This window comes from Sinocyclocheilus grahami, unplaced genomic scaffold (assembly GCF_001515645.1).
Source record: "Sinocyclocheilus grahami isolate Dianchi unplaced genomic scaffold, SAMN03320097.WGS_v1.1 scaffold465.1, whole genome shotgun sequence".
Lineage (NCBI taxonomy): Eukaryota > Metazoa > Chordata > Actinopteri > Cypriniformes > Cyprinidae > Sinocyclocheilus > Sinocyclocheilus grahami.
In genome coordinates this window covers 935493-961684 of record NW_015505644.1, presented here as the reverse complement: position 1 = coordinate 961684, position 26192 = coordinate 935493, and the positions used below count along the sequence as shown (strand labels likewise).

The 26192-nt window shown below is 37.8% G+C and overlaps 1 protein-coding gene across 3 annotated transcripts; it reads right to left on the bottom strand.

The window, feature by feature from the left end:
- Positions 1-1657: 1657 nt before the first annotated feature.
- LOC107553157 (KAT8 regulatory NSL complex subunit 3-like) lies at positions 1658-25101 on the bottom strand. 3 transcript variants are annotated; one of them, XM_016235285.1, is made up of 20 exons: positions 24754-25101; positions 23195-23468; positions 22724-22894; positions 22500-22590; positions 20012-20197; positions 19772-19903; positions 18583-18699; positions 18278-18376; positions 17583-17654; positions 17419-17493; positions 17142-17299; positions 15604-15667; positions 15192-15380; positions 14440-14596; positions 13871-13948; positions 10370-10549; positions 9155-9242; positions 8122-8246; positions 3438-3531; positions 1659-1984 (listed from the first exon to the last, which is right to left on the bottom strand). In XM_016235285.1, exons 2-20 carry the CDS (start codon positions 23461-23463, stop codon positions 1969-1971), a joined length of 2361 nt encoding a protein of 786 aa, XP_016090771.1. In that variant the 5' UTR covers positions 23464-23468; positions 24754-25101; the 3' UTR covers positions 1659-1968. The 3 variants fall into 3 exon arrangements, with proteins under 3 accessions (XP_016090772.1, XP_016090771.1, XP_016090770.1); XM_016235284.1 differs by having other exon boundaries at positions 24896-25101; XM_016235286.1 differs by lacking the exon at positions 13871-13948 and having other exon boundaries at positions 1658-1984; positions 24896-25101.
- Positions 25102-26192: the final 1091 nt, after the last annotated feature.

The following is a 26192-nucleotide window of genomic DNA, read 5'->3' as shown; positions in this document are numbered from 1 at the left end:
ACAGCACTAATATATATATATATATATATTTTTTTTTTTTTAATGACATTTTTCCAGAGCCATTAGAGTGGTGAACATTTTCAGTTAGTAGAATAAAGAATAAGGAAACCTGTTAATCGTAACTGTTTGAGTGTCTGTCCTGATTGTTGATATTGAAACAACTGAACGGCTTGAATTCTGGGGAGATAGTGGTCATAATGTGAAACCAAAGTCTTGAAAACATTTCATCACGATTTCAATGCGTCATAGAAGTGTCTGACTTCTAAGATGTGGAAAGACACATTGATTGTAAACAATTAGTGCTTTCTGTGACTTCCCATTTTGAGTCAATGTTTGGACAATAACCCAACTTGACATAAACAGTTATGTTTTGTGATTGTAGTCAAGCGTGTATATCCTGTTTGATATGAATCAGAGGTTAAAGCAAGGGAATTATTTGTATTTCTGTTCTGAAAGGTTTTTACGTTTCTCATGCAAATCCACTATGCGTCAAGCATTTGCACCTCAAGCTTTTATTGACTTAAGTTTCATCTTTATCCTTCAGGTGGAAACCTCATGTCTAGAAAGCTGTGTTAGTCTCCGAACTTGCTGAGATTAAAACCATCTTTGTGTTGCACAACAAATTTCATTATGCAAATCCTTCACTGGAAATTCTTTCGAGAGTATAATCAATTTTGATGTACACAATCCTGGAAATAATCTGAAAAGGATCACACCTGGATGTCAACCTGGATTTATTATTCTCAGAAGAGTTGTGTGTCCTGATCATCCAGGAATGTCCTCCTGAGCCCTCCAGGCAAACTGTATTGAGGCTATTTTGGAAATGTCCTTTCCGTTAGAGCTGTTGAAAAATGAAACAACATGAAGCAATTGGGTGAGTGTGAGAGAATTCAAATGAATTGGTGAGTCAGAGCTGTGTTAATAGATTTAACGTTTTGTTTAGAAAAAAATTTAAATAAATATGAGAAGTGCCCTTTTTCCACTTGAGCCCCTGCCCCTCAAAACGTCTGTGCACGTCTCTGCACATTGGCATAATCATAACGGTTATTTGAAGGACAGCTACATCCTGATGTGGTGAGGAAAGATCGATGCATTGATGCACGACATTCAAAACGTGCAAAAAAATCAATTAAAAAGCTCTCATGTCGTCTTCTAAACGTCTTGAATTTATTACCAGTATTTTGACAGTTTAATGATCCATTTCTCTCAGGCTCTTTATGGTTGTGAGGAAATAAAGCACAGGCTCTGCTGGGCTTCTGTGCAAAGCAAACAAATCTAAAATTTTATATAAAAGTGAAAAGTGAAGTGACGTGGCCAAGTATGGTGACCCATACTCGGAATTAGTGCTCTGAATTATTTACCCATCCAAAGTGCACACACACAGCAGTGAACACACACAAACCGTGAACACACACCCGGAGCAGTGGGCAGCCATTTATGCTGCGGCACCCGGGGAGCAGTTGGGGGTTCGGTGCCTTGCTCACGGGCACCACTGTCGTGGTATTGAAGGTGGGAGAGAGCGCTGTACATTCACTCCCACCTACAATCCCTGCCGGTACGAGACTCGAACCCACAACCTTTGGGTTATGAGTCCGACTCTCTAACCATTAGGCCACGACTTCCTTATGAATGGGGTGTTAAGAATACAGTCTGTTCACATAAAGAATTGGTGTGTGGAAAAATATATTAAAATGGGGGGGGGGGACAAATAATAATAATAATAATACTAAATACAATAGGAAAATTTCCCATTGTGTTGTACAGCCAGAGTGTAACAGAATAAGGGAAATAATAAAAAATAGACAAATGATTAAGTCAAGTTTTCAGTCCATGTGAGCAAGAAAGTGTCTATAGATGGCGCTCTTGCAGGTTGTAAGGCAAATCAGCAGTCTTTTTAGTCTTCAACCCCGGTTTGATTCCTCTGGCTTCATCTTTGGATGCTCATTGGAAGTGTGAATGAAGCCCATTTCAGAGTTTCTGGTCACTGCAAGATAAAATATTGATTGATCACATGACCATAACTATATAATACAGTACTCATAGTGATCATATTTCTTATAAAGACAACAGATTTTATATTATTTATTTTTTTACATATAGACCCACTTACGTTTGACTTTATTTTATCTTTTATTTTTTGCATTTATTTGTTATAGAAAGCCATGTAGCCTAAATGTGTTGCATATAAATTGAAATATATTTATATAAATTAATAAACATAATTGTGTGTATAAATGTGTCATTTTTGATGTATTGTCAGTTTTAAAGTATTATATATTACTGGAACCAAAAATTCTGAAGCCAGTAATATATTTGAGATAAATTCTTATAACGTAATTAAAATAACACAATATATTATATGAATTGTAATAATAATTATAATAATAATAATACATATTAATGAGAGAATCACATCAGGTGACCCATATAACAATAATTGTGAAATTAAAGAGAATTACAAATAAACCCTCAACAGTAAACCACGAGGAAACATTATAGTGATGTGAATTTAGTAACACATTTTGATAATATGACATTCATTCATTTAACCCATTCAGCGGTGACTCTTGTTCCTGTAAAACCACTCAAATACATCTCTACATAGTTTACTGAACTAAAGTTACACTGTGGTCAGTGCAGTCGTAGTATTTTTATGACTCACAAGCATTCTTAAATGAGCCAAAGAATTACGAATACCTAAGCTGATCCAAAACAAAAATGACAAGCATATAATTCACTTCAGAGTGATTAAGCAAATAATTACACCTCATCTCTCTGCATGCTCAATGAGACGGTTACTACAGCAACCGCTCCGACGACACACTGCAGAGCGAGTAAACATCATCTGACAGAGAGAAAAAAAAGGATAAAACTCCCCTAAACGGACTAATCAATGTTAATGAAAATCCTAAATGACTTTGATGAGCTCCTCTAATTTGTCGAGCGTGAGTCAAAGCAGAGAGAGGCCTAAAGCCACGGTGAAGCGACCTGCTGTTCTGTTTGGCTCTGCTACTCAGAAACTCAGTGTGTGTGTGTGTCGGTGGGTCAGCTGTGGAGAGGAGTGTGTGCTGGGATGATGATGGAGTTCAGCGGTGGAGAGAGTCGATGTATGTGTGTGTGTGTGGGTGTGTGTGTGTGTGTGGTGTGTGTGTGTGTGTGTGTGTGTGTGTGTGTGTGTGTGTCGGTGCGTGTCAGGTGTGTGTGTGTGTGTGTGTGCCGGTGTGTTTGTGTGTGTGTGCCGTGTATGTGTGTGTGTGTCTGTGTGTCGGTGTCTGTGTGTGTCGGTGCGTGTGTGTGTGTGTGTCAGGTGTGTGTGTCGGTGTGTGTATGTGTGCCGGTGTTTGTGTGTGTGTGCCGTGTATGTGTGTGTGTGTGTGTGTCAGGTGTGTGTGTGCCGTGTATGTGTGTGTGTCGGTGTGTGTAGGCGGGTCACACACCTGGTGGTCTGGAGCGCCCCTGTGTGGCTGAAAGCGGGAACTCTGCTGGGCTGCCCGCGCAACGTCACCGTGATAGTGGTGGGAGCTTTCAGTCCTGCACACAACACACACACACAGTAACATTACACACACACATTTCTGTTTTACTGGGACGTTCTATAGACATAATCCCCCGGTTTCACAGACAAGGCTTAAACCTAGTCCCAGACTAAAGCTGTTTCAACTGAAAGAAACTTGCACTGAACGAGCTTAAAATATATCAGTGCCACCAGGGGCAAAGGCCGCCCACTCTGACGAAAGGCCCCCCAGTGTATTATACACATATAATATGTGTTAAATTATTATTGTTTAATCTATTTTAACACAATTAGAGAACTATTATAACAAACTCAAATAAATCAAATGTGATGAGTTGATGAGTTTGATTGACAGTGTTCGCCAATTCAGAGCCTTTCAGTTCAACAAAGCTCATCTGGGTGTCTCTCAAACAGAAGGCTGCACACATTTAAATGCACGAAAATAAACGGAAAGAAAACGAGTCGGCAGGCCCCTGATCATCTGAGTTTTAGGATGCGGCCTTCCGTGTGAGAAGCACATCCGCCTCCCTCATGCTCGCTAAAAGGGCTTCGAGGTGGGATTAGTTTCCTGATTCGGACAGATAGTTTAGGAGATGGGGGTATTCACGGTGCACCGGGCTTCAGTGGCTTGTCCACAATTTTGAGCGCAGCACGACAGAACAGATCAAGGGTCTTGATCTTATTTCCATCTAATATACTATTTCTATCAGCCAATGATAATTATAAAAGAAAACGTCCCGAGCATAGATCAGTGGCCGAGAGCGCATCTGACTGACAGATAAACCACGAGCTCTATCGGTTATTAATGTTCTGGTTATTTTGTTTCCGTGTACAGTTTGTTAATATTGTGCAAAGCATACAGTTCAGCTGAACTGTGCACATTTATTTTAGACACTTCATGTCTTGGGCTATGACTAATTTCAATGCAAAGCAGACAAAATTACAATTTACGTATGGTAATTTTTATTTATACAAATAAAGCTTCATATTATGAGAAGGATACATTCTGACCTATCCTGCAGTCATCATGGTGAGCTTAGGTTCCTTCAATCTAAAAAAACAAGAATCGAAAACAACTGAGGAATCGATTCCAGAACCAGGAATCGTTATCGGATTCGATTCCAAAAGTTTCGGAATGAACAGCCCTATCTGTCAGGCCGATTATGAATGTCATTTGAGCGCAGTCAGTGTTTTCAGTCGTATTCAAAGTCGTTTGGTGTGCGGTGTCTGTTGCCAGTCTTCCTCACTATTTATTATTTTATTATATAATTTTTGTGACTGACGCCGGCGATTAACTGCACCTGTTTCCTAATTAGTAGGCCTATTAATTTAAATAACGAATTAACATAAAAAATAAATAAAAAATCACAAACATGACATTTCTGAATAAAATAATTGTATACACTTTAGTTATATCTAATTTGGCATTTTTAATTAACATAGGCCTGTTACATTCTTCTTATTAGCCTATTAGGCCTATTAGTATTAAGTTACTTTTATTATTAAATTAATATTAGGCTACAGTTAATTTGCCCCGCAATAATTTCATAGCGCATCGCCGCATAACTGACGCGCTGTGGGGATAATAAAGATTAGGCTAGCTTACTCCTCATTGAAAATGTTTTTTAAAAGGTCTTTCAAAACAGGTTTATTATACAATGAATTAGGCCTAGCCTATAATAATTAAAATTATTAACACTGCAGTCATCAAGGAAAAAACTTTATTTCAAGCACCGACTTTTTTAAAAAGAAAAAAAACCCTGTTTAACACGAAATAGCCTACATTTCTTCTCTATTTATTTATTTTTTCCCACTAGCCTATGTTCGGGCCACAAGAGAAATATTAAGGGAGCTTGTCTGAGAGAATACGTGCCGGTAATGATAGCTGAAGCGCCGTCAGTTTTTACTTTCACTTTCTAGAGAATCGACTAAGATTAAGAGGTTCACCGCATAACGCTTGCGCAAAGTTTGCACGTTGCTTGTGTGATCTCATTGGCTCACCTTCCTGGTTTAAAAGAAATATTTACAATATTGCATGTATAACCCCCTTGAGTTTGCGGTTGGGGGCCCGGATTTGCGCTGAACCACAGGACTGTCCTTTAGTTAGCCTAGTGCCCCGCTCACTTCTGCCCAGGCCCGCCCAAAAATAAAAGTATAGTAAGGGGCGTAACATTTCCGTCACACGCTTGAGGTATTCGGCCAATCACAACGCACTGGATAGCTGGCCAATCACAGCACACCTCGCTTTTCAGACCGATGAGCTTTGTAAAAATCGACGCGTTTCAGAAAGGCGGAGCATAGAGGAGAAACAATAATGTACAGTGTGTGGAAAATAATGTGTTTTTTTAACCTTAAACCGCATAAACACATTTCATTACACCAAATACACAAAATAATGTTCTTTTTAGCAGCATCATATGACCACTTTAAGATGCACACCAGTAATGTTTTTTTCTAAGGCACGTTTATAAAAATGACTTAAATATCCTAATTGAACTATGGCCTAATCCTAGTTTAGTCTAAGCCCTGTCTGTGAAACCAGGTAGAGTTTTATAACAGTATATTCTATTCAATAACCCTACCCCTAAACACAACCCTACTAACTTCCTGCAGTTCTTTACATTTTCAAAAAACATCATGATTTATAAGCTGTTTGGGGGAAAAAAAAAGGTATTGTATTATTATACCTGTGGAGGCATGCAGGACCTCACTCACATACACACATTACAGGGATCTCATACTATGAAATATCTTAAAACAAACAAAAAAGGTGCACCCCCTGCAGTGTAGCCCACGGAAAAAAATTGGGGTGCGGTGTTAAAAATAAATGAATGAACAATTTGTAACAAAAATCAAATTAATTTCAACTTCATTGAAAAAAGTAGCCTACGCCCACAGCACACCTCGCTTTTCAGACCGATGAGCTTTGTAAAAATCGACGCGTTTCAGAAAGGCGGGGCATAGAGGAGAAACAATAATGTACAGTATGTGGAAAATATTGTGTTTTTTTAACCTTAAACCGCATAAACACATTTCATTACACCAAATACACAAAATAATGTTCTTTTTAGCAACATCATATGACCCCTTTAAGATGCACACCAGTAATGTTTTTTTCTAAGGCACGTTTATAAAAATGACTTAAATATCCTAATTGAACTATGGCCTAATCCTAGTTTTAGTCTAAGCCCTGTCTGTGAAACCAGGTAGAATTTTATACTGTACAAACAGTATATTCTATTCAATAACCCTACCCCTAAACACAACCCTACTAACTTCCTGCAGTTCTTTACATTTTCAAAAAGCATCATGATTTATAAGCTGTTTGGGGGAAAAAAAAAGGTATTGTATTATTATACCTGTGGAGGCATGCAGGACCTCACTCACATACACACATTACAGGGATCTCATACTATGAAATATCTTAAAACAAACAAAAAAGGTGCACCCCCTGCAGTGTAGCCCACGGAAAAAAATGGGGGTGCGGTGTTAAAAATAAATGAATGAACAATTTGTAACAAAAATCAAATTAATTTCAACTTCATTGAAAAAAGTAGCCTACGCCAACAATGACAAGAAGCAACGGTTAAACATGAGTTAAGTTGAATCAAATTGGCTGTGAAAGTTGGTTCAACTTATTAAACTGACTTACATCATTTGTTGCCACGATTCTTTTTGATTATATTATTACCTGTAACATGTCTGTGCCATACCCAAATTAAGAATGAACGACCATTTCTACAGACATAGCAAAGAGACAACAGAGAAAGTGTCTACCTCAGCAGCAACAACTTGTAATGTGATAAAGCACATTTACCATGAACAAGTAATGAATAAATTAATGTTTTTATATATGAAGCGGGTGAATGCAACTCATAGGAGCAACACAGGTGATCAAATCAGAATTTGTTTTTTTAATTCACCGCCTATAGTCAAAAGTACAATTAACTAGAACAGCAGAAACTAACATTTTTGTTTGTCTTCTTTTAGAGGCATTTCATAGTTTGACTCCTGACTCCTATGAAAGAGCGAAACAGGCCATCCTGTTCATACTTTTTCAGTTTTAGCTCCACCTATATTGATCGAATAACACTATACTGCATACGGTTATATACTACATACAGGATACTATCACTATTAAACATGCTATAATAATGCTGTCCATCTAAATACCCTTTAGTTTACATTGTCAATCAAATTGTTGTCTTAAATCTCCTCAACAAGATCAATTCTTCTTGCTGCATAAAAATACTAAATATTAGCATACCGTATACAGTCCAACACTTTGTATTGCATTTGACCAAACAACTATGTATTAATAATCCATCATTAGTTTTTATTGTTTTTGTTACCTGACATCTGGCAACCCCAAGCAATAAAACTCGAGAGGCTTGTTTTTTGTTTTTGTAAATTAAGTTGGTCTCGTCTTTTTTCCCATCAACAATACTGCATGTTGATATAGTCGGAGTGTTTAATGATATCGCTGTTGTCTCGTCTAAGTAATCAACGAACCTATATTTATCATAATTTTCATAAACGAAATGAACACTAATAGAAGCAAAGAGCTTACAGATGACCCTGTTGGCAGAATGTAATGGTGGTGGCACCTTGTGCAGTGGCAGGGGCCTGAGCCTGGACAGGAGAGGAAGAACCGGACATCACGCTCCCCTGCAGGCTGTGAAACGGCCCTTCACTGGAACACAAAGCTCCAGGCACGTCTGCCAAACCTGACCTAAGAGCAAGACCATTTTTTTTTTCCTAAAAGTTTATACATGAGTTGTATGTATAAGTGGAAACTTACAAAATACAGTGCAGATGCAGGGTAATGGAGTTAAGTGCTGGAACATTTTTGGACCACCCTGGACCACAAAACCAGTCATAAGGGTCATTTTTTGGGGTCAAAATACTGAGAAAATTGCCTTTAAAGTTGTCCAAACGAAGTTCTTAGCAATGCATATTACTAATTAAAAATTAAGTGTTGATATATTTACGGTAGGAAATTTACAAAATATCTTCATGGCACATGATCTTTCCTTAATATCCTAATGATTTTTGGCATAAAAGAAAACATTTATCATTTTGACCCATACAATGTATTGTTGGCTATTGCGACAAATATACCTGTGCTACTTATGACTGCTTTTGTGCTCCAGGGTCACATATGGCATGACATCGCATAAATCACACAAATGTCACAACAGCTATCAAAAAAAAAAATCAACAATTAGGCGATGTAGCAAGATCATCGTTACACAAGAATACAAACAGCACTGGTCATTTCCTTAAGATTCAAATCCTGTTCACACCATCATGAATGTTCCGTGGGAAAATTTGGTGAGAAGCATTTTAATTTGAGTGAACTGCTGTTAATGCACTGTTCAGACCGACACAAATACAAAAATCTGAACAGCTGTTAAAAGCATGTAAATCCTATTTTAAGAGAATCACTTTGTGTACCCGAGTAACCTGGGTATTTCTGCTTTTCTGTAAGTGCCAACTATTGTCAGAAGGAATCTGCATTTTCATTCCATTTTGTATGCATTTAATTTCAACTACATTTTCGTATATTTGTGTTGGTGTAAAGAGCATGAGAGTGTCTTTGTTTCTCTTGTACAGTCTGGTGTGAAAAGATAAAGGTACCTTTGTGCACTGAGAAGCTCCGACAGCTCTTTGGCCCCTGATACCGTCTGGCCCACTGTCAGTCCAAGGGGCTTTCCTGACAAACCCACTGCACAAAAAATACCAATACAAATGTAAACACCTTGAGGCAGCAAGACAGTATGAGATACCTTTTCCAAATTTTACGTTCTACGCAAGTATAGATTCTTGAAGTGAACTTTTGCCTGTTTGGTGATTAGACGCACTGTTTTGGACTGCTGTCTTTTTTTAACTGAATGTGACGCGTCTGGTGTGGGATGCCTGCGAGATGTCCTAGGTGAGATGTGCTTCTCGTCCGGTGTCCGGTCTGTGACCGCCTTGATTATACTTATGCCTGGCTCTGCATCGCGAGCCTCTGCTGATTGCACTTGTGTACGCGTGCAAGCCGTATATACTTGTTGCGTTAGCCATTGTACTACTCTTTGAAATTACATGGGACAACTAGGAGTAATTGTCCTCTAAAACCATTGGGAATCAGGTGAGAAGTAGTAGTTTGTCAGTACAACTCTCAAAACTTGACTCGCGTGATGAATGAGTTGATGAATGACTTAATTTCTTTATGTACACACTGATTAGGTTGTGGGTCAATTTGGAAGACTGTGAAAAATGTTTGTTTTTAGTACACTTCACCAAACCTACACTACAAAATAATCAAAGAATCATATAAAACCCAGTAAACCTTGAGAATATTATTTGTGACATTAGAATTATTTTGTCTAGTGCATAAAATTTCTAAATAAATAACAAAATGATGAAATTGGGAGGTTTGGACTTGTTTCCACTGAAATAAATGTTTTGTTATAACACAGAGAGTAAAGTAACAAAACAAGGGACCTCATAAAGGAGATAACATGTAGTGTATGTTGTGTGGATCTGATGTCTAAGCCTTGCTTATACAAGCAAAAATAATTAAAGCAATGGCTTAACAACAGGCCTGAAACGCATAGTTCACCTAAAAACGAAAATTGTCAACATTTACTCTCCCTCAAGTTGCACCAAACCTGTATGAATTTCTTTCTTCTGTTGAACACAAGAAGATATTTTGAAGAAAATAAATGTAAAAAAGGGTGAACTATAAAGTCATCAATCTGACTGAAAACTGCACAACATTTTCTCATTCTGCCCAAATGCATCAATACACCTCATATAGTTTAACCAGTGGCTCAGTGGGCTGAATGAGGCCTGTGTTTTCATTACCGTCCTGAGAAGTGGATCCAGCCGTGCTTCCCGCCGTGTCTCCGTGGGAGATGATGGTGACTTTGATCTTGGCTCTTTTGGAGGCTTTGGTGGGAGTGGGACTAGGAGTCTGTCTTCTCTTGAGGTGGAGCCTCAGATCGTCTCGGTCCAAACCCTCCACCTGCTCACTGGGCAACGGCACTGAAACAAAAAATGCTGAAGGGTTAAGCATCAACAGTCTCAAGCTCACTGAGGGTTCAGAAGGTGCCAATACAGGCAATATGAAATACCGCAGAGGTCTGTGGGTACAGATTAAGATGCTTTCGATGCATTCAGACCCAAAGTCATTTCAACATCAGTGTTTGGTTTGTGTGAAAGATGCTTTCTGAACTCCAGTGCAAAACATGGAAATGCACTCAAGATTGCTTAAAGCTGCAGTCCGGCACTTTTTTTTGGTTAAAAATGATCCAAAATCAATATTTGAGGAAGTACATAACCAGCCAGTGTTCAAAACTATCGCCTTACTTTAGCCCGATTCACAATGGTTAGCTTATAATAATGTTTTCTAATTTGAGTGGTACGGGTAGGTTTTCGCGGGAAATTCGAGCATGCTGCTGCGTATAACAATAATAATAATTTGAACGGTTTGATGTGATATGAGCTAACCAATCTTTAGATTTAATCACCATTGGTAGCGTGATTTATTGTAATGCTTTTTTCCTCAGTTGGTCAGAACAAACGTGGCAGACTTGTTACTTGTTCAGATGGCAATATACGGTGAAAATTCTTATTTGGGTCATATTCCAAGACATAGGCTAGAATCTGTGATTGCGAAGTACAGTAAATATTCACACCGTTGCAGTGACTGACTGCCACACACACATACTCCTCAGAACATTAGATTCATCTGCGCTGGAGCCGTGCCGACTCACAACCCACGCAAACTAGATAATTCCGCACTCAGCTGCAATTCCAGGTTTTCAAACAGAGATGGCGACAAAGAGGCAAAGCTTACGGACTGCAGCTTTAACAACAGGGGTGCATAGTTCATATGGACCATTAAGTTCACAATTTTAGTATGAAAATTATCTGGCCTTATTTGCAGAAGTGAATCAGAATTAAAGTGTACTGTACTTCTTTTGTACTTTTGACGAGCGTCTTGCAAAGTAGTAAAAACTTCAAATCTGATAAAAGGATTTGGAGAAACAACGTTTGTGTGAAATGATCCATGTTTAATGTCTAGTATCTAACATTTTATGTTTTGACCAAGAAATTTCATTTTGGTACATCATAGTTATTGTCCCACTAAATAAATAAGTGGAGAGAAGTGGAATTGAACTTAATTTTGGAAATTGCATTTAAACCAAATATAAAAACTTAAACAATAGCTGATACATAAAAGTGTTCAGCTGATATAAACTTTTTGTTGGCTGATGCTGATATCTTAGAAAGCAGGGTGGCCAATGGCCGATATAAAGCCAATATCGCAATATTTAATTTAAAGATTTAAGTTTGCACATGCATGATTTCTACAATTAAATTCATATTTTTTTACATAACATTTGCTGAGATAGTTCATACAGATTAATTTGAAAAAATTTGAGAATTTTCTATTAATAGTATACGTATTTAACAAGTACAAAAGTTGTTAAAAACCTGAATAAAAACCCACTGAAGTAAACACTGTAACCAGCAATGTACTCGGAAATCTGGTTAATCCGTGTGCACTAGCCAGGTGACATTTTACATACAGCACACAGTGGCAAACTACGTAAGTGCAGCATAGATTGAGACCAAGAATTTAATGTTGCTTGCATGTGCATGTCCAGTGACATTTGAACTCTCCTGTCCGCATCTAATTCACAAAGGATCCTTTGCATGGATGGACCATCACACATATTTAATGCAGGTTACAATGCACACTAGAAGATCTAACAGCTGGCTTTGCAGAAGCTTGCTACTGTTTATTAGATATTCAAAGACTTGAGAATGCCGACAACATATGAAAAAGTACTATAGGGTATACCTTTCAATTATTAGACAGATCTGTTAAACAAAGACATTAATGAAGACAGAGAATGGGAGATGGGTTTTCAACTGTCAAAATAAGTCCTACTTTTGACTCTTATGAGCCAAACAGAAAAACATTTTGGTCAATGCCAATTGTTTAAAAAGGCAGTGGCTATTTGCACTAAGTGAAGCATATAGCATTTTTAGCGATGCGTTTTGTGCAAATAGCTATAGATTATATTTACACTTAGGGCTGTGCAAAAAATCGTCAGTAAAGCTGGTTCTGTGATTAGTAGTAAATCTCCAGCACGTGCTTTCAGATGGAGCGGCATTTACTAGACAGATCCGTAGATCACTGACAAGCTACGCAAAATCGCGTTCAAAATCGCAGCCAATTCATTGCAGATTATGAACGTGATTTTGAGAAGCTTGTCAGTGATCTACGGCTCTGTGTAGTAAATGCCGACCCATCTGAAAGCACGTGCTGGAGATTTACTACTAATCACAGAACCAGCTTTACTGACGTAATTCGCACGAAAATCATTTGATTTTTTGCACAGCCCTATTTACACACTTTATACTACTTATTGCAAATAGTGGCAATTAGTAGTAAATCTCCAGCACGTGCTTTCAGATGGAGCGGCATTTACTAGACAGATCCGTAGATCACTGACAAGCTACGCAAAATCGCGTTCAAAATCGCAGCCGATTCATTGCAGATTATGAACGTGATTTTGAGAAGCTTGTCAGTGATCTACGGCTCTGTGTAGTAAATGCCGACCCATCTGAAAGCACGTGCTGGATATTTACTACTAATCACCGAACCAGCTTTACTGACGTAATTCGCACGAAAATCATTAGATTTTTTGCACAGCCCTATTTACACACTTTATACTACTTATTGCAAATAGTGGCAATTATCTGCACCTCAGTATTGTAGTACGTTATAAAACAGTATGCAATAATAATGTTTTGAGTGTAAATCTTGGAACTCGGAAAAGACTGTGGTACGCGCTTTACCACCTACACCACTGGAGCCGTTGTTAGATAATCGTCTTTTGTAGTGTTGACAAGCCCAATCACTCATTAGTGGGTGGAGTAAGTGTAAATAGCTTCTGCCAACAATACTTGTATAATACAATACAATATTTGCACTTAGTTTAAATAGACACTGTTTAAGAAAAATAAATAGGCCTATGCGATTTATCAGTCAAATACTACTTTAAAAGTTTTGAAGGGTCAAAAGCCAAACAGTGCACCTGTTCTGTTAGGGAAAATAACAAAAAAAAATATGTCTAGAGTTTTTTTTTTTTTTTTACCCTCTCCCACTGATTTAAGATGCATTCTGCCAAGAAGAGTGTAAGTTTGCAAGCAGTCATTACTATAAGCATTCACTATTGTTTGTGCCTTTAGCAAACACAAGCTGGTGAAACAGTAAAAGTAAGGATGAAAGGATTTGACTGAAGATGACTGATGGACGACAGAAGGAAAAAGAGATTGATAGATACTCACCAAAGAGACATGATGGGCTGCCAGGAGGAATGCTTTTCTTCACCAGCATATTGTGTTTCATAAAAGCAGCGAACTGAGCTGTAGCAAACGAAAGACAAAGATGGAGAGAGTGAAGGAGGAATGTAGAGGGGATAGAAAAGACAGGAATCACACGCAACATTACTGCTTGATGGGATTTGAGATTCTCCTCAATACAGGGAGGACGTAACTGCAAATCCCAGAGGGTTAACGTTAGCTTTTCAACTGTAAACTGCGTAGCCCTTATCATTTAACATGCACAGGCACCGGCAGAACAGCTCAGGGTTAAAAGAGGCCCATCAGGCATAAACATGACTCAGTTATGCAGATACACACTGCATTCAAAAACAAAAATAGAGCTAAAGGCAGGGGACAAGAAACACATTACTACTGGTTTTGTTATGAGTTAGGTATAAAATTGGTTGCCAGTCATATATTTCACGCATTTGTATCCCACCAGGCAAAAACAACTTTAACACCACAAATAACAGCGCATACAAAAATGCATCCTGTGTGTGGGGTTCTGGGGCTGAATCTGTGTGTTTACACACCTTGTGCTTGTTTGTGTGTGAGCACAGTTCCTGAGCGCTGCATGTGGGTCTTCAGCAGCTGTGTGGCAGTAATGAGACTGGATTTCTGAGCTGGAGAAAGTCCGACCATCTTGGGTTTGGGACTGGCTGTAGGACTGCTGCAGACACTGGACATATCCTGCAGGGAAAACATTACTGCAGATGTCTGAATTACTTCACATGATCCACTGCCTCTTTATATTAACTAAAACTACATGTTCTGATTGGTTGTTAATATGTGGTTACTAGAGTTTTTTTAGGGCCCTATGAATTCCGTGATGTGGAAATGTCATTATTATTATTATTATTATTTTAAGGAAAAATACTTTTTTTTTCCTCAATGTTTTAATTTAAAGAGTAAATCTCTGTTCTGGAACACTTTGCCCAAAAAATAAATAACTTTTAAGATGTTTATTTGATTACTTATTAAAAGATCAAATTGTTAATGTTTTATGTCTTCATTTGACCACTGTTTATAATATATTTGTTTAAAATCAAATCCAGAGAAGTCTAAAAAAGGCTTTATTAATTCAATTAAACATACTTTTTGATTATTACAATTTAATGTAACCATTAAAACAGAATCCAGTTGGGATTCGGGGAAAAAAAATGAAATAGAATTTGGGAAAAATTTTGCCGAATAGAAGTTTTTTATGTAGTTGAAGATAAAGCCGACAAAGCTTACACATATCTCCTGGTGTATCCAACATTTGTTTTCCAAATAATATTCTTACCTCTGACCCCGATGGGGAGATAGGTACCCTCACAGCAGGTGAAGAGGGTCGTGACCTCTCAAGGTCAAAGGGCAGCTCACGACGTGGTTTCTTCTTCTTCTCGGCATCCAAATCTCGAGTTTCACCAGAGCCGTGGCCATGGCTCTCAGTACGGGTCAAAACTCCTGTCAGAAAATCAACTATCTCATCCTGAAAACAAAGGGGGGGAAAAGATTATGGCTAAAGACTACAGAGGGGACACACAAGACAGATCACGTATCAGAGTGAACGTTTAAATTCAGCTTTCCCTAAAATTAGACTTTAGCTGGTTCTGGCCTTTATTTTCACTCTGAATGACATGTGAAATCATGCTTAACTGATTTGAATACTATGCTTATTAATTTTGTGGGGAAGAGAAGTGAGAAGTACGGACTTGAATGCAGCGATCCACCATGGTCTGCGTCAGGCCTTCTGTCTTCATCTTAGTGGAGTTGATCCTGCAAACAAAGCCGAACGCTTTCAACTAGGGCTGGGCGATATGGCCAAAACAATTATCACGATCATTTTTTTCATATCAGTCGATAACGATAATTATCACAATAAATGTCAATCTTTATTTCTTTCAAGTTTAAAGCCAGATTTTTGCTCCAAAGTGAAAGTTGTAGAAACCAGACCATTAATTTTCCTTAACAAAATAAACATCTTAATAGAAACATTAATTTCTTAGTTTCTGCATGTAATATTGTTTCAAACCAAGAAACAGGTTTGTGTTGCCTGATAACATTAATAATAAAAATATTACTTTTTTGTCTCCTAGGAATGCACATTTGATAATCAGTAACATCTGTAAAAAATTGTAGCAACCTCATTTTTATATGCTGAAATTTCATTATTCTGAGTTTTTCTTTTAATTAATCATTGGTCTTCTATAGTAGCATAATTTAAATCATGACAAACAGTTAAAAACCACACATATAGCATACCATAGTAAAAATATAACTATATGGTTTTTAGGTATTTGTATGAAAAACAGTAGTCTAAAAACATTTAGCATAGGCTAAATGCACACATGCTATAGTTTAATTAGAAAAATACTGTAATTATATTCCATTACATTTTTTTATTAGTGCTGTCAAACGATTAATCGCATCCAAAATAAAAGTTTTTGTTTACATACAATATGTGTACGGTTTATTTATTATGTATATATAAATACACACACACAGTATATATTTTGAAAATACTTACACATATATTCATTTATATATTTATGTTATTATATAAATATATTTAATATATAAACATAGCATATTTTTCTTAAATATATACTGTATGTGTGTGTGTGTGTGTGTATTTATGTATCCATAATATACACAGTACACACTCATACATTATGTCAACAAAAACTTTTATTTTGGATGCGATTAATCGCGATTAATTGACAGCACTACTTTTAATACATTTAATTCATGTCTACATTAATAATGTAATAAAATTCGATACAAATACCCACATTTCTGACACAATACCACGATGCAGTTAGTGTTACTACAGCAAATCCATGGTAAATGATGACGATTTGTAGATTGAAAAGCCTGCTGACTCTATCGTTACACACAGTGTTTCTGCTGTTTGTCAGCGCTGTTTCATCGTTTAAGTCATTTGTGTTCTTCTCTGATTCACGCTTCACAGCTGGATCTCACAGCGCTGGAACACGTCTGCACTAGTGAGCTTGTGCCGCGCAGCAGTTCGAACTGTGATCCGAGCGGATAAACGGTCCGTGTGGTGCGATTCAAATAAGTCGCGTGGTTTAGTTCCACTTTTGGCACATAAACATTATAACGAACATTTATCAAACTCTTCATATCGTTTTATCAGGGAAAATTATATCGCGATAATTATCGTTATCGATTTATTGCCCAGCCCTTCTTTAATGTCTAGACACACGTGTGAATGTCTGAAGACACAAACCTCAAGTTTTCATCTGACCCTCCAACAACTACCATGCTGTTATCAGCCTGAATCTTCTCCCTGAACTCCTCCATGTTCTCAGGACTGCCCTGAAGAGCGTTCTGACCGACCACAAACAGCACTGGAGTCTTCATGTCCAACAGTGGATCATCAACATCCTGACAAACACAATACAAACGTTATACTTCAGCCAGCAATGCTAATGTATCTGCTAAATGTTTTCATGCTGCTCATCATGGCAAAAAGCAGGGAGAAACTATGAACTGTTTCCTCTTACCCCTCGGGGCCCATTGACGGTTTGGAGAGGGAAACCTAAACACACAACAGCAGTCACATACTCCATAAGGGACACCTGGACGCAAACACAGACATCTATAAATTCATCATTTTACAGCTGATCATAGGCTACAATTCAGAAAACTAATGTTAAGAGAGACTTACCTGACAAGAGATCAATGAGCCCACATTCCAGCCCACCAAGATGATCGGCTTGTGAGGAAAGTGACTGTGAACCTACAGCAAAAAATAAACAAATCTTTAAATACACCTCATGGTTTATTTATTATTTGCCATGTCATCACCTATGATTCATTTTATGGCAAGAACAGAATCATTTAAAACACAATGACAAATAATAAATGTGTGTTTTAATAATATATAGAAACTACAATATATATATATATATATATATATATATATATATATTATTTTTCTTAATGGTGCTGTTGAAAGCTACACTACACATAAAATAAATGCAGCCAATTTTCCTCATATATGCAATTCACAAGAATCATATGCCTGAGATCAGAAAATACAGAAATAGGCAACAGAAAAATCACATTGCTGATTTATATACTTGGTTACACTATTTTAAAGTGTACTTGTCACAGTGTATGTATACATTTAAGTACCGAGTAAAATTAATTAACTACGTGTACTTAACTATACGGTTAGAGTTAGGATTAGGGTTTGATTTAGGGTTAACCTGCTTGTAAATATGCATAATTGAATGTTATTATAATAGTAAGCGCATGTAACCTGTGTAACAAGGACACCTTAAAATAAAAAGTGTTCCATATATTTTCCTATAAAGCAAAAGTGTAATTGGCTAGCTAGTCCTGTGTGTTATTTTGTACCTCAATAACTTTTCCTCTGACTGTGCCGATCATGTGCTCTAAACACTGCGTGATTCCGATGTTGGCTCCACTGCCCACATGAGCGTTAATGGGAATGACCTGAATCACCAAAAACAAAACACTGAATCAGTTTTATTTGAATCAGAACCTAAAATCACTCTATGAATGCAAGAATGATAACATTAATACAATATTTTATTTACAAATGATGCTAATCTAAATTAAACCAAGCCTAAATCAAAAATTATGATGAACACAAAATCAAAGTGTTTGTGACAGCTGTATTTGCCTGTGATTTTGCATACCTTCCCTAGACAGGAGAGCTGAGATTGCCAGAATCTCATTCGTCGAGAGGTAGAGAAGGCGGGGTTTGTTGGTCCTGATGGAGCTATCAGGATCAGGGGGCATCCAGGAAGTTTACTCTGAAAACATAAACATAAATATTCAGATTAGATTCAGAAAACAGACATTTCCAGTTAAAGTCTTTTATATTATAGAAATCATACCACAAACAAACAATTTGGTGCATATGTTGATACAAATTTATATGCAAACAAATGATGCAATGCACCATGAACCACAACCTGAAAGGGGACATTTAGTTATACAGTCATACAGTTATACTAAAAGAAACTACACATTTTACTAGATACCTTTTATTTGCCAAAAATGTATGAACTACTAATCGGACGACAAAAGGCATGTAGTAGATTGCATACAACAGTTTTATTAGGAAAGCTTTGAACGTGTTGATCATTTAGATGCCTTAAAGGGGTCATATGATGCTGCTAAAAAGAACATTATTGTGTGTATTTGGTGTAATGAAATGTGTTTATGCGGTTTAAGGTTCAAAAAACACATTATTTTCCACACACTGTACATTATTGTTTCTCCTCTATGCCCCGCCTTTCTGAAACGCATCGATTTTTACAAAGCTCATCGGTCTGAAAAGCGAGGTGTGCTCTGATTGGCCAGCTTTCCAGTGCGTTGTGATTGGCCGAATACCTCAAGCGTGTGACGGAAATGTTACGCCCCTTAACATACTGTGATGATACCCATTTCTAGTCGTGTTCTCTTTTGGAAGGCCAAACAAAGTAGTTTCACTTTCACAACGAAGCACACAGCGTCTTCACGACATGGTGTCGGCGGCGGCGGGCAACAATACTACAGCAAGAATAAAAGTTACGCCTTCTTTCTTCGCGTGAACATTTGGTCGGCGTTATGCAAATCTTCCCACATACTGAGGTAGATATGTGGGGGCGTGTTCGAACGAGCCGTTTTAGGTAGGCGTGGCTGAACTTTTATAAAGAATATCTCTTTGGATTTGAGACTTTAGTCTTTGCAACTTTACAGATCTTCTTTATGCACCAAGAGCTTGTAACACTCCAAAGAGAAGGGGAAAATTTTAATCGCATCATATGACCCCTTTAAAAATCTAATATATCAAATATGATACAGTATAGGGATAAGAGGAACTAAAGCAACAGTACATACTGGTTTGTTGTGTGATAGCACACCCACAGCAGGGTCCCATGGCCGCTTAAGGAGCAGAGAAAGAGCCTCAGACCCTGCCGCTCCTGTTTTTACAGAGGATGACAGCAACATCTTGTCGATCAGGGATGGTACCTAAAAGGGTAAATGTGGAGATGTCACAAGAGAATAAAAACAGTCTTCTGTAACCTCCTGCTATGGACTCTACACAAACAGTGGTAATATAATAATAAAGCATCCCACCTTGCTTTTGAGTGTCTGCAATACATCAAGGTAAGCCGCCAGCATAGCAAGACTCAAAGACTCCACAAGTGTGCTGTGAAGCCAATGTGTCAGCTTTATGTCCCAGTTGATGCTGGCCAGAGCATGGCGGACCTTACGAGCACATTTATCCACAGCTATCCTGCGTAAGACCGGTTCATTACAAGCCTGTGAAGAGCAGAGACACAGAGAGTGAGTGAGAGAACGTTTGCATTAGAACAACCATCATGTTTCTCATTTGGTTTCTCATTTTTGTCAGCAGGGACAAAAACAATTTGCGACAAGCAAATAATCTAAACTAAGAAAATAATCATGCATAGCTAAACAAATAGGACTACCAACTTTGAAAAAGGGAACAATGGATCTCATATCTTTTGTTGTTGACATTAAACTGATACTGACATTAGTAGGGCTGGATGATAAACAATATCATATCGAGATCTCGATAAAATTTATATTGATAATGATGATAAGCTCTGGACATTTAACAGTCTATCACACAGCAGAAATAAAGGCAACAGCAGCCATGATCTGTGGGTCTCTGTGTGAATGAATGGCATAGATTCATCTGACACACAAACTCAAACATGTGACACTGACAGTGTTTTCAGCATCTGCATCTCAATATACCAGGACATGAACTTCATCTCTAGAGTTTCCAAATACACAATTAAAACTGGAAGACCTTCATCACGTCAAAGTTGGGTTTAACTTGAAGAAATTATGACAGAAATATATTACTACTATATACTAAAATGTACTTCTCAACATAATCATATTATTATTTTTAAGGAATATCACGCAACCAAGGCAATTTTCATCCAAATGAATTGCTATACTTTCATTTGATAAAAATGTAAAAGATTGATTAAATTGTTAAAGTTGAATTATTTCATTTCACACCTTTTGATGATTAATTTGTAATAAATCATAAAACACAGAATCCAGAAAAATAAAATGGAAAACTAAAAAACTTGAAGAAAATAAAACAGATTTCATGGGGCCCTAAATTAAAATAGTTTAATTGTAAAGAAACAAGTTGTTTAAATTCATTGTCGATGCCTAATAAGCAAGTGGAAAGCATTTCCTCCCCATTAATGAACATCATGATAAATATCATCAATATAGTATGATACGGAAAAATATATTGTGATTGGGCCTCAGCAATTTTAAATAAATGTGGTTTTACCAAATAGAGGTCTCGAGAAGACCCACATTTGTAAAAAATGTTTTATTATTAAAAATATAAAATAATTATTATTTTATATATAATATATTATTTTATTTATTATATAATTATTTTCTTTCTCTGTTGTCTGTAAATGACCAAACCAAAAGTGGTAAGGAGGAGGATCAGAGAATTAATTTTACCTTCAAAAAAGAGAGGAAGATCTGATGTGGGATTTCATATTTTCGGGCTGGGTTTTTCGTTTGTTTAAAAAATAATTTACGCACGTCAGGTTTGGGTAAGAAGTGATCATGTACACATCTTTGGACTAGGCATGGACCGATTACCGGTTTCAAGGTATACCGCGATGTGAAAATGTCACGGTTTCAAAACCGCTAATATTTTCCGTTATACCGTTCCTGCGGTATGCGCTGTTTTTCATGTCTCCTCAAAGACTGAAAGTGTAGGAATCCCTCAGGTTGAGTGCAGTGTAGAGAGTAACATGACCCTCCTCCTCCTGTTGGTGCGAGCGAGCGGTCAGTCACGTGTAGGACGGCCGAACTAAGGAGCTTCCCCTGGAACTTACGCGATCGGCAACCACCCGTTTTTTGTCTTATTGCAAGCAACTCGTCTCTGTTCTGGACTCAAATGCTGTATCTGGTGTTCCAGAAGCGCCTCCTGCTGTCAAGAGAGTGAATCTGCGTCTCATTCAGAGCTTCTGCTGTTTGTTTGCTTCATTCAGGCATGTAGTATAATTTCCCAAAGCTAGTCAGAACATTCTGATTTTGCTTCAAATTGGGTTATTATTCAATCAAATTATGTATATGAAATTATATAACTAAATGATATGTATACGAATTATATAACTAAAATTAAATAACTACTTACAGATTTAGGTTAAATAAAGATGTCAGTCTTTATTTTTCTTCTTTTTAGGAAACAAATCAAAGAAAAATAAACAAATTCTACTGTTCCTAATATTCTGTATGTTGCTCAAAAACAAAATATATTTTGTCCAGCGGGAAAAAGTTTTTTTTTTTACCCAGTCATTTAAAAATAACACATTTTAGAGCTGTAACAACAATACCGTGATACCGTGAAACCGTGATATTTTGCTTAAGGTTATGATACCGTCAAAATCTCATACCGGCCCATGCCTACTTAGGACCTGAAAAGACTTCAAGTATGCAGTCTAAGATCACCACTATTACAGCCAGTGAAACAGCCTTTGATAAACAGCAACTCTTACATTTAACTGAACAAAACAGAGCATGCAAGTTAAACCCAGTTTTGAAAACTCACACCCTCATTGGCCAGTCTGCTGAGTCTTTCTGCATGCAGTGCTTTCAATACTTTATTGAAGAGCTTGTTCTGAGCCAATGACCAGCCAGCTCTAAAACAGATTGAAGAAAATGTAATCACAAACAAAACATATCTGATGTAAGAGGAAAACTATATTTTTATATGAGCTCCCTCGTTCTCATATATCTGCAATCTTGTAGTGACCTGTCAGCAGCTTTTCTTACTTGTTGATGTGTTCTTCCCAATCATCGGGAGGAGGTGGTCCGTCAGCGATGGTTCGGGCAAACAGAACGTGACGTTCACACTCGTTCATCACACTGTGGGCTTTCTGATTGTCATAGAGAGGCATTGGAGTGGGTGTGACCATCTCTACGTCGATGGAAATGTCCGAATCACTGTAGCAGATAACATCACAACCCATTATATATTATGACTTTATATACGTTTACTGATAAATAGTTAACTAGCTTTAAAATGTCTAGGGCCCTATGATTTCAGAACAACTGCTGTTGTGCAACACCTCGCTCACCAAAAAATAAAATTTCATTATGCTTAAAAAAAACCTTTCATAGAGATGTTGATAGCAGGTGTGAACAGCTGCCTCGTTTGATAACTTGTGATCAGATCACTCAAAACAGATGTCAATTAGAAGAGCAAACAAGGTAAAAGATATCCTTCTGCTATTCTTCACTCACACAGAAGGCTCCGGCTGCCGCCGCGGGGTGACGAACAGCATGCGGGTGGGCCGCGCGCTGCTGGCATCCGGGTGGGCGTTCCAGGGTTTGGCATAGCTGTGGTCAAGAAACACGAGGTCCAACTCTCGCTCATGAACCGACAGGTGGAAGAGCAGGGATGTCCCCATCCTACGAGTCGACGTCTCTCCTCCAGGACGGAACATGGTCCTCGGGCCCCACACGGAGGCTCTGCGGCTCCCGCAAAAATGGGACGCTTGCTCCATAAACATCAACCCTGCAATGAAACAATCCCTCAGTATCAAGCATCCTGCTGGCTGCTTATGTTGAAGTGTTTGGGATGTGGCTTTTAATGATGAGACCTTTTTTGTAATCAGGCTCTCAAAAAGTATATAACAATTTGGATATAGATTTATCGGCCAACATATCGGTTATCGGCTTTCAAAAATAAAGAATAATCGGTTATCGGTATCGGCCAAAATTTTCATATCGGTGCATTCCTAAATAAAACATTTGCACTCGTGTGACGTTAGTGTCATCATTAAGCACTTTACTGCATTTTATAATATGTGACCCTGGAGCACAAAACCAGTGTTAAGTCGCTGGGGTATATTTGTAGCAATAGCCTACAATACATTGTACGGGTCAAATCATACATTGCTAAGGACTTCATTTGGACAACTTTAAAGGCTATTTTCTCAATATTTAAATTTTTTTGCACCCTCAGATTCCAGATTTTCAAATAGTTTTATCTCAGCCAAATATTGTCCTATCCTAACAAACCATACATCAACAGAAAGCTTAGCCTATTTATTCAGCTTTCAGATGAACGTGTTTAGCCCTAAATCTCAATTTCAAAAAATGTACCCTAATGACTGGTTTTGTGGTCCAGGGTCACAAATGACGAATAATGGAAATAATACACTTCTGGAAATAAAAGAAAACATTTACGTGCAAACTGAATGCAATGTTTTCAGACACTTGATAGCACGTTATTTGTAATTAAGTGAAAATGTATTCGTTTATCTGAAGCACTTTTTTTTGTTTTTTTAATATAGGCTACTTTTACGATTTAAAGTACACAACAAGTGCACATTCAATACAGTTAAGTGCACTCTTTTCACAATGATAACCGTTTCTGCTCAAATACCACAGGTCCTAATAGCTATTTCTACTCGAGTAAAGTGCTAACTTACTGAGATCTTTGTTCAGATCGTTCTGGCATTTATTTAGTTAATGACAGCTTACCACAGGTTTACTGTAGCAACAAAAGCAGAAACAAAGTCACCACAATAAACACTGCTAAACCCCCGAGGACGTGTTGTAAACCTCACAAGCACAGGTCTCAACAGAAACCAATACTGCTCAAGCACAGCATGCGGAGGTGGCTGGTGCCACAGCGCTTAGCTTAGTTCAATGACGGTCAGTTGTATCTTTGAATGTAATATTTTGAGTTGGGGGCCATGAGTGGCGATGTGATCCGGGGCAGTGCGCTTCATGGACGTGTCCGTCACATTCATGCTAGTTTGTTACACTTGGGCTTTTAAATCACAATAAAGTACCTGAAATATCGCCTGTATTGCCAGACTTATGAAGCAATGCGTAGGAAACCGGAAACGTTTACGTGTAGTCGTTCCAGTGCTATAATATGGTCTGGCAGGCTATTAGCTAGGAGGCTAACTCATTACACAATAAGTTACTCACTGTCCAGTATCAGGCTCCTTTCATGTCATTTCAGTCCAAAGAATGGTCTTCTGAACAATGTAGACAATACTGAGGAAATCGAGCTCATGCGATGAGAAAACAATAAACTCCGACAGAATAATATCCACAATAATGAAGGTTCAGCTATGGTCGACTGTCTTTTGTTTTACTACCGCGCCACAGCTCCAGCGGCTCGACGGAAAACCCGGACTGGAGTCTGCTGTCCCGCGCCAGCGGCGCTGCGAGAAACCCGGACTGGAGTCTGCTGTCCCGCGCCAGCGGCGCTGCGAGAAACCCGGACTGGATCGAGTTTACATTCCAGATGTTAAACTTTTAATTTTCGTAATTACAGTAGGTATTATTATCCAAGTACTACACTTAAATATTCTGGTGCTTTGTTTTGATTTTCTTCAAACCATTACTCTAGGCTTATTTTGTATTATATTTGGCTTTTGCTAGTGGTCCAGCAGGCCTAATTTAGATGAAATGCTGGATGTTTTATAATGGGTTTTCATGCTTTTGAATCATCGCTCCGGCCGGACACGGCATTAACAGTATGTTAAGGGGCGTAACATTTCCGTCACACGCTTGAGGTATTCGGCCAATCACAGCGCACTGGATAGCTGGCCAATCACAGCACACCTCGCTTTTCAGACCGATGAGCTTTGTAAAAATCGATGCGTTTCAGAAAGGCGGGGCATAGAGGAGAAACAATAATGTAAAGTATGTGGAAAATAATGTGTTTTTTGAACCTTAAACCACATAAACACATTTCATTACACCAAATACACAAAATAATGTTCTTTTTAGCAGCATCATATGACCCCTTTAAGAGTCAGCCACGCCTACCTAAAACAGCTCGTTCTAACACGCCCCCACATGTCTACGTCACTATTTGGGCGGCATTATGCAACTCTTACCACATCTTCACGCAAAGAAAAAAGGCGTAACTTTTATTCTCGCTGTAGTATTGTTGACGTCATATGACCCCTTTAAGAGGCAAATGTACATTCATGATTTAAAAAGCAAAACAAAACGTTTCTGGGGAAAAGTATGGAAAAATAATATTTTTGCTTTTACATTTTAGACTTAATATGTGAAAAAATTGATAATTTTTTTTTATAGTTATAGGTATTAATTTATTTCATATATACTATACTATACTATACTATACTATACTATACTATACTATACTAAGTTATGTGAAATGAACAGTTTTCACCTAGAGCCTTTTGGTCTGATACAACATTTTAATAAGGGAACAATTAAGTCTTAAAAATGAATAAATTCAGTAGGT

Excerpts from the sequence above, each read along its gene's own strand:
- LOC107553157 (XM_016235285.1), bottom strand. The coding sequence starts at position 23,463 with ATGTTTATGGAGCAAGCGTCCCATTTTTGCGGGAGCCGCAGAGCCTCC. Across the intron at positions 17,494-17,582 it reads GCTCATTGATCTCTTGTCAG|GTGTCCCTTATGGAGTATGT; the intron begins GTAAGTCTCTCT and ends GTTTGCGTCCAG. Across the intron at positions 15,668-17,141 it reads GGGTCAGATGAAAACTTGAG|GATCAACTCCACTAAGATGA; the intron begins GTTTGTGTCTTC and ends CTTTGTTTGCAG.